This window comes from Carya illinoinensis, chromosome 14 (assembly GCF_018687715.1).
Source record: "Carya illinoinensis cultivar Pawnee chromosome 14, C.illinoinensisPawnee_v1, whole genome shotgun sequence".
Lineage (NCBI taxonomy): Eukaryota > Viridiplantae > Streptophyta > Magnoliopsida > Fagales > Juglandaceae > Carya > Carya illinoinensis.
Window position 1 is genome coordinate 13,806,732 of NC_056765.1, and position 14,097 is coordinate 13,820,828.

A 14,097-nucleotide genomic window follows, 5' to 3' on the forward strand; every position below is an offset into this window, starting at 1 on the left:
AGAACCATCAAACAAGGGAAGTAGGGTTATCCATCATCTAACTCAAAACAATCCAACCGCACTCCATAAGTTGGATTGCAAAAAAATTGCAAAAGGCAACTCAGCTTTAATGGTATCTCTAATGAATTAATGAGTCTCCTAATAATTTATTGATTTCATAATCAATTTTCTTACTTGTCTTTTTATGTGCTATATTAACTTTGATTGAGTATTTGTTGGAGCTCCTCACCCTTGCTTATGTATCTTCTTATATGTATTATACATATATATATATATATTTATATATATTTAACATATGCTTAGGAAAAAAAGTGAAGAAAGACATTAGACTTTTGTTGGTGGTAAATGTATAGTAGTTCCCTTTCTAAACATAGTTTATTGGCAAAATTTTTCAAATTGCATGATGTCCAACTAGCTTTCTAGACGAAGTCTGTTATATAATTCCTAGGATTTATGTGCAAGATTAAATCTTATTGTTAGGCTAGATATTTCCATGATGTATCAATGCATGTAATGCCTATATATGTTGTATCTAAAAGAAACAAGGAAGTTATGGGAATTGTAACACACATTATTATGCTACTGAGTGTGTGTATTTATAATAATAAAGTTTGAATACAAGTAAAATTCTATAAAGTGATAATACTTATCTAACTGCACTTATCACGAGTTGAATACTCTTTACTTAGTTCAATACTTATCATTATCTAATATTGCCTTATCACTAAGAGTCACTTTTCATTATCTAATACTGCCTTATCACTAAAACTTAGTGCTGGAGTGGTAGAGTCCTTAGCAGATGGAATGCTAGTAGTTATTGAGTCTTTAGCTGCAAAATGTGTTGGTGGAGATGAATACAATATGTTATCCTTTTCCTTAATAGACCTTGCAAGCTAATAGGGAGATCTTGGATCAAACGCTTATCTATAAGGAAATGGAATCTAGTAGAGGTGAGATCCTTGATAAAGAGTTTTGCAATTTGAGTTGCAATGAAGATGAATCAAAGTTGAATGTCTATTGCAACTACTTTTTTTCTAATGAAGTGAAAATCTACTTCAATATACTTTGTCCTTGCATGTAAGATTGGATTAGATGCAAGAGACAATGCTCCAAGGTTGTCACACCATGGTGTAGGGGGCTTGGAAAGATGAACACTAAGGTCACAAAGTAGCATTCATAGCCAATAAAATTTTGTTGTGACTAAGACCATTGCTCTATATTTTGACTCAATACTTGAACGAGACACAATTGATTGTTTCTTGGCACTTCAAGAGACAAGGTAGGAACCAAAAAAGATTGCATATCCATTAGTTAACATTCGATCATGAATACTTCCATCCCAGTTCGAATCACGAAAGAAATGTAAATCAAGGGTGTCTTTGCTAAAGAATAGACCTCTATGTAGTGATCTCTTAAGATATTTGAGTTACCTTTTAGCTGCTGATCAGTATACTGATGTGGGGGCATACATGCTTTAACATAATTGATTTACAATTAAGGCTATTTCAAGCTTGGTGAGGGTGCAATACTGTAGGTTTTCAACTATATGTCGATATTCAGTAGGATCAAGGATGAGATCACCTGCATATTGGGTTAACTTTATTCCAAAGGCAATAAGTGTGGTACAAGGTTTGGCTCTAGCTATTCTTGATCTATGGAGCAAGTTTGCAATGTATTTACTTTGAGTTAGGTGCAGCTGGATGTCAAGATGGTCAACTTTAATGCCCAAGAAATAACTTAGTGGTCCTATATTCTTTATTACAAATTCTTGGTGCAGGTTTTGGATAAGTTACATGATAAATGATAAGCTAGTACCCGTGACAATGATATCATCGACATATATTAACATGAAGATCTTATTTGAACCATAGTAATATATGAAGAAGGAAAATACTACTCCCATAGAAATGTTTTACTAAAACCCTCCACCGACTGACTTGGCTCTTACTAGGTGGATTTAAAAAATAATAACAAACTTAAAATTAAAATTGTCCCTAACCTCCCTCATCTCCATCTACAAACACTGAAAATCAAAAATCTCCCTCATCTCCACCTACGAACCCTCATCTTCCTCATCTCCCTATGAACCCTCATCTCCCTAAAAATCTTGAGTGTATCTCTTTGCACCACACGATCCCTCATCTCCATTTACGAATCCTCATCTTCCTTATCTCCTCAAATCATATGAACCCTCATATCCTTGAAGCACATGAACCCATCTCCCTGAATGACGAACCCTCACCCGTGGCCTTAATCTCCCCAAGCCATCTCATCTCTCTCTCAGCATTCTCTCAATATCTCATTCCCTAAACCATGAACACTCGTGTGAACCCTAAGCCAGAACCCTTTGCCTTCAAAGCTCGTCACCCCTCACCCTAAACAAACCCACGCTTACCTCCATCCCTCTCCACCCTCTAATTTTAAACCCCCTAAACCCTTAATCTCCCCGAGCCTATCACTTGCCTCCATTCCGAGTGACAGAGCTCCATTTACAACAATAGATTCTCTGTTTTTACTCAGTATGCTTCGCTGATTGTCCCTAAGTTTCACTTCTCTCTTTTATATTTTTTTGCATGATTTATGTTCGGCCCTTCTAATTTTTTGCCATTATTGATGGGTTATAAACTGTAATTATTAATTGTTTGAGTTACTATTGTTGTAAATGCTTTTCTGAAGTGATTTAAGGTTATTGATTTAGCATTACTATAATAATTATGCTTAATTGGAGAAAGAGAAAATTAAAGGAGAGTTATAGTTTAGGTTGCATACATACGTGTGAAAGGGTTGAATTTGTGCTTGTCTTTGCCTGTCTTTCTTCCTTCTAGTCCCCCTTAAGGGAATGACAAATAAATCAACACCTCTATCATGTTTGGAATTATTAAGGATTATAAGACCCTTCTCATGCATGTAGGGTTGCAAACGAACCGAATCGAGTCGAATTCAAACAGGAGGTCAAGAGCTCGTTTAGCATATATATCTACTCGAATTCGACTCGAGCTCGAAAAAGATTGAGAATTTCTGATCGAGCTCGACTCGTCTAATGTAAATTCTGATCGAACTCGACTCGAACTCGAGTACAAAAAATACTCGAGTTGATACGAGCTCGAGTAGCTCGACTCGAGCTCGATTTAAATCAGACCCACAATTTTTTGTTTTTTATTTTTGTTGGCTGAAGTAAAAATGAGATTATTTCTCTTAATCAACTTTAACTAGAATTATGATAATATATATTAAATTGAGTTATTAATGGTTATTAGACATAAATCAATGATTCATCACTTACCACAATATAATTAAAATTTACAAATAGGTAAAATAATAATTCCAACATATAAGATATCGTATCACAATAAATTACAATTTCAAATGGTAGATCACTAATTACAATTACAAAATCTAAAAAACTTACAAAAATAATAAATTATAATTTCAAATGATAAATCACTAATTACAGTTACAATTTCCAGCAAATTTACTAAAAGAATAAACTAAGTAATTTCAAAAGCTTACAAACTTACAAATAATGCCCATTACAAATATAACACAATTCAATGACTTAGTTCTTAGTAGCTTTAGAGCTTGACAAATAATAACAAATAAAAAATTATTACAAATAAATTAGTAGATTGATAGAACAATATCAAAGCCTCCATGGCACACATTCAGAAATCTGACTAAAAATTGGACGAAATATCAAAAAACAAGCCCACTTACCTTTGTTTACAAATTTCTATCAAATAATAAATTCCATTTCTTTGATCACCAAGTACAAAAAGAAACACTACAAAATACCTTCTTATAATTATCCATATTTCTCCATTCAACACAATTATACTTTTACAAAAAACTAGGGCTACAATTCAAGTAAGTCAGATATTCAATTAATGAAATCACCTAGATCCAAGCTTCCAAAAAATTCCAAATTCCCAACCTTGTCTAGTTGGACAACTTCAAGCCTCCAACCTCCAATGAGTCAATAAGTTTGATCTACAAAAATAATTACAACTTTTGTCTTAAAGAACATGTTCTATCATTGTTCCTTGTAGTATTTCTAGTAGATCAATTCACAAAAAGAAAAAGAGATTAAAAACTAGCCAAATGCCAATCACCATCAACCTATAATGCAAAACACACACGATATAATTAGCAACATGATATAACAAAATAACAATTCAAAAATAAATAGCATTATACCAAAAAGGCAAAAATATACAACTTGTCACTTGATTCCCATTAAGGCAGTAAAATCTCCTCATAAGTTGGTTCTTCTCTCTAGAAAATGAAAGAAAAAATTAGTTAAGACAAGTTCTCAATAAGTTAAGACAAGTTATAGATGGCAATAAAAAATCATTAAATAAAATTATACTTATATTCGATGATTTTTTCAAACCATGAAGTACCCGAACCCAGTCAGCTCCACATAATAACATTTCTACTGTTTCAACAGACATTGATGCACGATAAGGATCAATTACTCTACCACCAGCACTAAATGTAGATTTTAAAGCCACTGTAATAATTGGAATTGACAAAATATCACGTGCCATCTTAGATAAAATGCGGTATTTTAGATCATTAACCTTCCACCACTCCAAGGCATCAAATTGTAAATCTGAATCCTCACTACAAATATAGACACATTCCTCTAAATAAACATCCAAATCAGATTTCACTACACGAACGGTATCATTCCTTCTAACGAATGATTCAAATATAGACTTGACACTCATCACATTCTTCCCCACAACATTGATAGAGCCACTACAAGAAGAATCTATGTCTCGAGCATTTTCATGTCCACTTGACTCCACATTAGCTAAATTATAATCTTCAGCATACTCATCATACAGCTCATATAAGATTCTCAAGATGGTGTCTATGTTTCTAGTGGCTTCGGGTTCTGAATAAATTACTGGAAAACAGAATTGAACTAGCATCATCTTGAACCTTGGATCCAAAACAGCAACCATTGCCATAAGCAAATTACATTCCCCCCAATATTTATCAAATTTTGTATTCATCTTCACAACCATTGCTCGTATGTAATCATTTAGGTCAAGAGACTTATTGTTCAACACCTCTTTTATTCTCCATACCTCAGGAAGGAATAAGTTAGCAGTTGGATACTCAGTTCCTGAGATAATGTTTGTAACCTCATTAAAAACTGCCAAAATTTGACAGACATTTTCCACTTTAGTCCAATCCTCAACACTTGGAACATAATTAAAGCCTTGATCTCTATCACCATATCTCGGAAAGACTTCCTTAAACTCTAAGGCTGCAGCTAGCATTAGATAAGTGCTATTCCATCTGGTAGTAATATCCAAAAAAAGTTTCTTGCTTGGTAATTACAATTGTTTTGCAATATCACTAAACTGCTTGATACGAGCTTCTGATGCAACCAAGTACTTCACCCCTTCTCGAACACAGTCGACAATTTCACCAATCTCACTTAGTTCATCTTTGACCAATAAATTTGTTATATGTGCGCAACAACGCACATGAAAAAGCTGCCCCCCGATAGATAACTTCTTTTTCAAACTGAAAACATCTTTAAGAATCCTTAAAGCTACATCATTATATCTAGCATTGTCCACTGTTATTGTAGATACTTTGTTCTCAATTCCCCAATCAGTGAAACACTTTTGAAGAGTATCAGCAATAATAACCCCGTTGTGTGGTGGTGGGACATAACAAAAATTTAAGACTCTTTTTTGTAAATGCCAATCAGGATCAACAAAATGACAGGTAATAACCATATATGAGATCTTTTGACCTGAAATCCACCTGTCGGTTGTTATACTGACTTTATTCACACCTCTCAATATTGTCTTCAACTTCTTTTTCTCAATCTCATAAGTGAATTGACAATCATTTCTAGCTGTAGTACGACTTATTTTTTGCCAATAAGGAGTATTAGCTCTCATAAATTTATTAAACACCACATGTTCCATCATGGAAAAAGGATACTCGTGATAAAGTATCATGTGAGAAGCTAGTTCTCTTACCTTTTTCATATCATACGAGAAAATTTTTATAACATTCACACATTCAGAACCCTTCATGTCAATAGTCAAAACCTTTTGCCTCTTAGAAGCAGCTATGTGTGGAAGACAACTAGTCAAGTGCCTATGAAAGTGAGTTGTAGAACTTGATGAAGAAATAGACAAGAGATCTTTGCAAAAGTTACACTCAGCTTTCTTGACACCATTCTTCTCCACTATTTTAAAATCTTTCCAAACTGCAGAAGTTTTCTTCCTAGGCTTCCTTTGGTATGCATATTTTTGGGGATCTATAGGGGCACTTGGGTTTTCTTCTCCACCAATAAGACCATCAACTTCATTATTCCCATCATTACTATCATACTCTATAGCATTAAATTCTTCTCTACTAGTAATACCATCAACTTCAATCTCTACCAATGGACTTGCAGATGAGCATTCAACAGTTGGTACTTGTTCAAACATGTCTAAACAAAAAATTTTAGACAAGTAGTGGCAATGTTAGACACAAATATTGCAGATTAATATTTTTTTAAGAAGAAAATGTAGCTACAAATAGCTAGAGTAAAAAAATAAAAATAAAAATAAAAACAGATGACTTCGCTCAACCCTCGCTCAACAGGACGCTCGAGCACAGTGTCGAGCGTTCAACTCTACCTGAGTTCGCTCGAGCGCAGTGTTGAGCGTTCAACTCTGCCTGAGTTTGCTTGAACTCAGCGTCGAGCGAGTGTCGAGCGTTTCAACACGCGCTCGACACTGCGCTCGAGCGAACTCAGATAGAATGTGTCGGCCGACCTTCACTTGACACTTCGCTCGAGCCAATGTTCCAGATCTCCCCCCCAACTTCACAGCAGCAGAAACAAATCCAAATGTTTTATTATTATGGAAAAGGTAAAGCTATAAGAATTATCAAATACCAACTTAAGAATCTTAAAACAAAATGGAAATTTGTTAACTTAAGAAAGATCAGACATCCATGAACCTTCTTAATTTGCCAACACATAAAAATGGATGAGTTAAAAAAAAAAAAAAAATCTCCTTATGCCATTCTCAAACCTGTGAAGTATGCAGCTCAGTAGCCCTCACAAAAAAAGCTCTACTTCTTTAAAGCCCAACAGCCACCATCAAAAAAGCTCTACCTCTAAGATGATTTAGCTCTTGGCTTTGGCTCAGTTGATGATGAAAAGAATAAGAAGAAGATCACTCAATCTACAAAAGAAGATGAATTCACTGCTTCAAAACCCTCTGCTTTTGTTTTCCTTAGATATATTTCACTGGAAATCAGATTAATGAGGAAGAAATATAAAGGGAAAAGAGGAAATCCAAACAGAGCATCCTACGTGTTAGCTTCATCTTAAAACAGAGCACTATCACACAAAGATATTTGTGTTAGCTTCAGCCTTCATCTTAAAACAGAGCAGTACCTCTTACTAATCCAAAAACTACCGAAGAAACAGAGGAACTGGAACTGGAATTGGAACCGTGCTTGCTTGATGAGCTGAGGAACTGGAGTTTGGAACCGTGCAAGTCTGGAACATTTCAAGTCTGTAGATGGCACGTTTTCTTGTTTTGCAGTCTGACTTCTGAGAAGCTCGACGACTATCCATCTTTTCAAGCCGTAAACGTCCCACCAAGGAGCTGTTGGGGAACAGCGCCGTGCAAATAACCAAAATTCAAAATAAGGGAAATAAACAAACTCAACCCGCTAGGCGCCAAACAGTCTAAAAGGAAAAGGAAAAATATTCTAATATATTTGAGATTGTACTATTTTATTTTTTTATAGAGTCATGAATTATAAACTATAATGTAATTAAAATTTTTATTTTTGTCAAGTATTTTTTTATTATTTTTAATCACTAAGAAAAAAAATTAAAAAATTAAAAAATTTCACTACTAGTCACTACTAATAGTGAAATAAATAAAAATGCATATGGCATCAAGAATGCCTAATACATTAAAGTCATTTAAAAAATTACATAATAAAGCTATTAATTTAATATTAAAGTATTCAATTATTCTTAATATAATATTAAATATAGCCAAATAATCAAAATATGATTAGTTAAGAAAGTGTCGCAATCAATTAGAGTTGTTTATTTTTATAAACATTTAATTACAATAATACATTACTATTGTAAAATACTAAAACATGTTACTTATACATAAACTTAAACTAACAACATATATTATTTTATATATATATTACTTAACATATATATAAAGTATAAAAAATAATATATGTATAAGTATAAAATATATATAATAAAAGAATACATGTAAGTATATATGTAAATATATATATGTATAAATATTATGAGTATTGTGACGAGCTCAAAACGAGTTGAATCGAGTTTATACGAATATTATTCACGAGCCTAAACCGAATCGAGTCGAAATTATACGAGTTTTGCTCATTTAATATTCGAACCAATATTAATGTTCACGAACAACTCATTTATTAAATGAACTGAGTCTAAGTCAAATTTATACGAATCGATCTTGAATTGTTCATGAGCGGCTCTGTTCATTTGCGGCCCTACATGCATGTTATTAGTACTGTAGTTTTCTTAAAGTAAATTCGCACGAACTTCTTTTGCAAATGGTTTTTGGGTCATGTTATTCATCACATGATCAGGTGATCTCACACTACTACTAGATCATTAATTAGTATCATAAGGAAGAAAATGCAAGAGCATTGTGAAATCATATGAAGCAAGAACATGAATTTTGAGATCATCCAATATTGAAAGTTTGAGACTCTTGGTTTAATTAATTAGTTACGCAATTGGGAATTTAATTTGATGTGCTGTTTTCCTTTTTAATCTGCTTAAGTTAGATGAGTTGATGTATAGACTACATAATATATAATAAAAGATAAACAGACGAGGTCATGGATTCAAGATTCATTAAGCCTGTGTGTGTTTCCCTAATTATCAAGATCTATATTTTAGGAAAAAAAAAAAGAAAGGAAAAAAAAAAAAAAGAAGTGTAAAGTATATAGATAAATATCTATATATATATATAGCTAGATATATTGGTCATATTCAAATGGCATAAGTAGTTGAGTTCTATTATTCTGAAATGACAATAGGTGAATCTGAAAGTGTGTTGGGTGAATATGAAATTGTGGTGGGTAATTTGAAAGTGTGTTGGTCTGTTGTGGGTTTACTTGATTTTCTTATTTTTTTTAATATATCAATTGCTTGATTTTGGTTTTGAGAGAGTAGTAAATAATATTGTGGGTAATCAAATATATTATTATTAATATGTGTAGATGCCCTTATTTATGATATGATAATAGAAATGTCAGGATGTTTTCAAAAAGAAATATTAAAATACATGCTTACTATATAGTGAGTTATGGAGGTCATACTGGGTTACAGTGTGGTCTTATTTGTTAATATGTATTGGTGGTTTCAATTTGTTAATATATACTGGTTAGTTTATAGGTTGGGCATCCTTGATTATATTTTTGTTGGCATAACCCAAAAATACCAACATATGGCCAAAAGATAATCAACCGATTAAAAACCAAATTTCAAAAGATAAAAGCTATTCAAACCACTCAAAATCAACTAGAAATAGAAGTTGAGAGGTGAAAGAGAAAACTAAATAAGACAGTTTCATTATAACAATTTTGCTACTGTTGTGGTTATTTGTTGCGAAAATTTATATGTATTGATATGAGATTATGGGTACATAGGTTAAAAGTATTTTTATGTTTTGGGCAGTTCTGAGATGTACTTTAATATTGACATGTAATGGATGGGAATTTTTATGTTTTGGACATTTTTTGTTGTAAATTTGTAAATATTTTACTTTTGAAAATGAATAGATAATTTCAGATTTTTGTATATCTTCACATGACAATTTTAGCTCAACTTCAGTTTGTATATCTTCACATGATAGTTTCAGCTTCAATTTCTACAAGATATCTTATAAATCGAGCATTACAAGATATTGCACCAATTGCATTAGTACAAAAATACAGTATAGGAAATTGCACTATGCCCATTACAAGAAGTAGCATTACACATTTTAATATTACATTACAAAGTATCAACTCTCATTTTCACACAAGTTAATGGACCAAAACACCACCACATACTCCAAAAATGTTCCACCAAAACATACTCCAATAATTGTGTCCAAACACAGTCATTTTCACCATAACATTCTTTCGAATCACTACCATTTATACTTGTCCTAATAATTATCTTGATCTGGTAGATGCAATTGACATGGTTGGACCTAAAGAAAAAAAACTTAGTAAGAACGACAATAACAAATTAAAAAACAATATTAGTGTCATATTTCACATTGACACTACCTACAATGAAGGAGCAGTCACTCCAATACCTAAATAATCCGTTGTGTATACTTTCCTGTGTGTATACTATAAGTATAAAAAAATATTGTGTCAAAACCAACAAAATGTAATATTATAATGTGTCCAAGGAGTAGTACAAACTTTATTTTTTATATTTCTACGAAAGTTTAACTATGAAGGAGGAGCAGTTGCTTCAATTCCCAAATAATCCATCATGTATACTTGTCCATGTGTATCCTATAGACATAAAAAAAATATTGTGTTAAAACCAACAAAATGTAATAGGAGTAGTACAAACTTGATTTTTTATATGTTGCAAAGAGTAAAAAAAATTCTTGTGCATGTGGCTAAACATAATTTGTTATATCTTGTAGCAATATACAATACATTATTCACATACACAACATTAAACTATGGACAAAATATACAAATTATTGAGCCAACAAAAAAAACAAAGGAAGTACTTAGGTTTGAGGAGATACATATTATGTGCCACTTACATTGCATTGATATGCTAATTGACTACTCTACTCTCCAGGGGAAGACATATAAGATTGTCCCGTTAAATAATCAAGAGAGCTAATTGTTTTTCAACAATAAAAAATAAAAAAAATTATTAAAGTGGAACACAACAAGGTCGCATCGCAATCTCCTTCTTTTACTAACTTTCTTAAGAACCTTCTCAACAAGATGCGCTTTTCTCCTTGGTGGTGGTTTTCCTTTACTTCGAACTATTAACGGACTAAGAACTGTACTTGTCCTGCCCTCAATGAAAGTAGGTGGATCAACTGGTTTGCTAGCACACTATGAATCAATGTCAGGGTACTCTAGCTTCAACTACTCTAGTTGGCTAATCAATTTCACATAGTTGCCTCGCCCTTTTAAGCATTCGAACACAGTTCATAGAAACAATTTTAGATCCTATTGTACATTTGTCCATTGTGGTTGCTACTTGATTCATAATTACTTTTTACAAATGTGCATTTTCACTTTATATCATTTCTTCACCGTTCCAAGATGTATTTTGATAGTATTGTACTCTTGTCTAGCTGACGCAAGAAACGAAGAGCGTGTCTTCATAATATGCCCCTAAACTCAAACAACTTGCAACTGTATTTAACCTTTAGGGGTTCTTGATCGATCAAAACATTGTAATTTACATGTTTTATTAAGTTATCACTCACTCAAACCTCATTGGCAACTACGTACGTGCATCTTCCACCACCCATGCATCCTAAATACGAGGTTGTCAAATATAGAAATCCTCGAAATTCGTCTTATACTGCTTTGAACTTGGAAATTGTTTATGCTTTTTGAAACTGCTTCTCAAGAGGATAGTGACTAATGTAAAGAATCTCGGTGTTAAATGGATTGAAGTCGGCAATGGCTTCATTGTCCACCTTCCTCCTAAGAGTTGAATTGTACTGATCAACAAATTGCTTAAGAGTGGCCTTTGAGTTAACGTAGTAATTGAAAAATGCATTCATGCCTTTACTCCATTGTGTAATTGACATTCCAGCCCAAAATGTGTGTCTAACATGGGTCGACACCCAAAAATGTCGATTACTATATAGTGATCCTAACTATGCATTCTCATGCAAATCATATGCGCGTATCAAGCAAATCAGACCAACGTTTTTCAAATTCATCTCACTTAAATAGTCATGAATGCATTTTTGTAGTGTACTCTTAATCTTATCATATCGAGAATGTGATTCAAACTTCTCATGATGCTTTTCATTATGTGCCACGGGCAGAAGTGATGACTAGACATTGGAAACATCCTAACAATTGCAATTTGCATTGCCTTGTCTTGGTATGTGATGATTGCATTTGGTATGTGAGTCCTCATTGGATATCAATTTGCACCCGAATAGAATTGACTGATTATGGTGGTTCACACTCACAAGTGATACAAAGGACATCTTGTAGGTATTAGTCAGGTATGTTTTGTCAAATGTAATCACATCTCTGAATGATTCGTACGCAACTCTACTTTGAGCTTCTTCCCAAACCACGTTCTTTAATTTTATATCATGGTCCACATCTATGCAAAAATAAAAATCTAGATTTTTATTTATTTATTTATTTATTTTTTTGCATTTCTTGGAAGTAGTTACATAGAGCTTCTGCGTCTCCAACCTTGAGGCGAAGTTGTCTTACTTTGTCAATATAGTTTCGACACTACTTCTCCCTAAATGACACTTTCTCATAACCCACCGCCTTAACAATTAGAGACTTGAAATTCTTTGATATTCGTATTCATGTCTCTTTATTTATTTCAAGTATTTTAGCTACATGAGCATAAACCTTTTTAAATTATTTGAAATGTCTAGCCTTTCTCGGACTACAAATGTGTGTGTACTCCAAGTTTACTTTAGTCAGGGTATATCTACATTTATCATTCATCTTCACATTAATCCTAGCCATATACCATATATTTTTTATTTGTTTTGGCTTGAGAACATTGATAGCTTTATTATTTGACTTGCCTTCTTTTACACTTACCAAGGTAAACCATCTGACATTACCATCATCTTCCTGTTTAGAATTCCATTTATATACCAAAATCCCTCTTGCTTACCATACTTCATATAGTAAGAAAACTTCTTTTGTAGATAAAATTTTATTTTGATCTTAGGTTCATCGAGTATTTTAGCACATTCTACTCATTATCAACTTCTACCTCATCATATTCATTATATATCTACATGTCCCATGTTCAAATCTATTACAACTCTAGGGTTTGAATTATTTAAGAATATCCAACCATATTTAAATAAAGATATTAACTTGAATATTGAAATAAATAATATACAATCAAAGGGAAAAAATTGAGAGAAAAGTGTATGATTTATTTTTGTTATAATTATTGACAATAGATTTTATATTGAAAAATAGTACACTCAAAAGGGGCATTTTACTAATCAATTAGAGTACTTTAAGAAAGGTAATGAAGCCATGAAAATGGACAAAAATAATACAAACTAGCTAAAACAAGTAGTGTTGTGGCTGGAATTCATAACCTTTGAGCAGTTTCTCATAGATATTTTTGAATCCATTGATAGTTAAGCTGAACGTTTAGGCTATTGTATGCAAACACATCCATACGTAAGACTCAGATGCTTACATATTTTTTATTGGAGATTTATGATAAGCAGAAATCACTAAACACAAAATATTCGATCTTGACATATATTAATTACCCATACTTGTGCAACCCATTGACATAATGGATAGATATTGGTGTAGTAGTTTCAAATGATTTACAACAAAGCAAAAATTAGTACTTTACATGATAAAATCAAGGTGTAAACATAAATCACTATCGACATGAATACAAATCAAAAGAGTACTAGGAATGAAGTAACATAATCACAAATTTGTAAACTATCAACAATGACAAGCAATAGACTCACCTACCCAATTCATTGTTGTCTTCTATCTATAATTGGTGTTGAACCAAAATTTTTACAAAAACACATGTTGTCTTGTTAGGCTAGAGTAATTAAATTGGCATTTAACTTGTGAAACAAAGTAAAGAAGTTGAATAGGCCATTGTCAACAATGAGAAAATTGTCTCTTTCTCTTATCTAATTCCTATGTTTGTGTTTCCAAACAGATTTTATGTTTTTGAGCACTTGATTTTCCTAATATTTGTATATGAAAATCCTAACATTTGAATAAAAATGAAAAAAAAGATGGAGGAAAAACTACCGCTTGGAAGAGGGGGAAAGCTTGGTCAACAGGAGATGGTCTAAAACC

At 32.6% G+C, this 14,097-nt stretch overlaps 1 protein-coding gene across 1 annotated transcript; it reads right to left on the bottom strand.

Annotated features, from left to right (window-relative positions):
* Positions 1-4,083: 4,083 nt before the first annotated feature.
* Positions 4,084-5,291, bottom strand: LOC122293591 (zinc finger BED domain-containing protein RICESLEEPER 1-like). The gene is made up of 2 exons (XM_043102134.1): positions 4,401-5,291; positions 4,084-4,116 (listed from the first exon to the last, which is right to left on the bottom strand). Exons 1-2 carry the CDS (start codon positions 5,289-5,291, stop codon positions 4,084-4,086), a joined length of 924 nt encoding a protein of 307 aa, XP_042958068.1.
* Positions 5,292-14,097: the final 8,806 nt, after the last annotated feature.

Excerpts from the sequence above, each read along its gene's own strand:
- LOC122293591 (XM_043102134.1), bottom strand. The coding sequence starts at position 5,291 with ATGCTAGCTGCAGCCTTAGAGTTTAAGGAAGTCTTTCCGAGATATGGT. Across the intron at positions 4,117-4,400 it reads GTGGAGCTGACTGGGTTCGG|GTTGATGGTGATTGGCATTT; the intron begins GTACTTCATGGT and ends TTTGCATTATAG.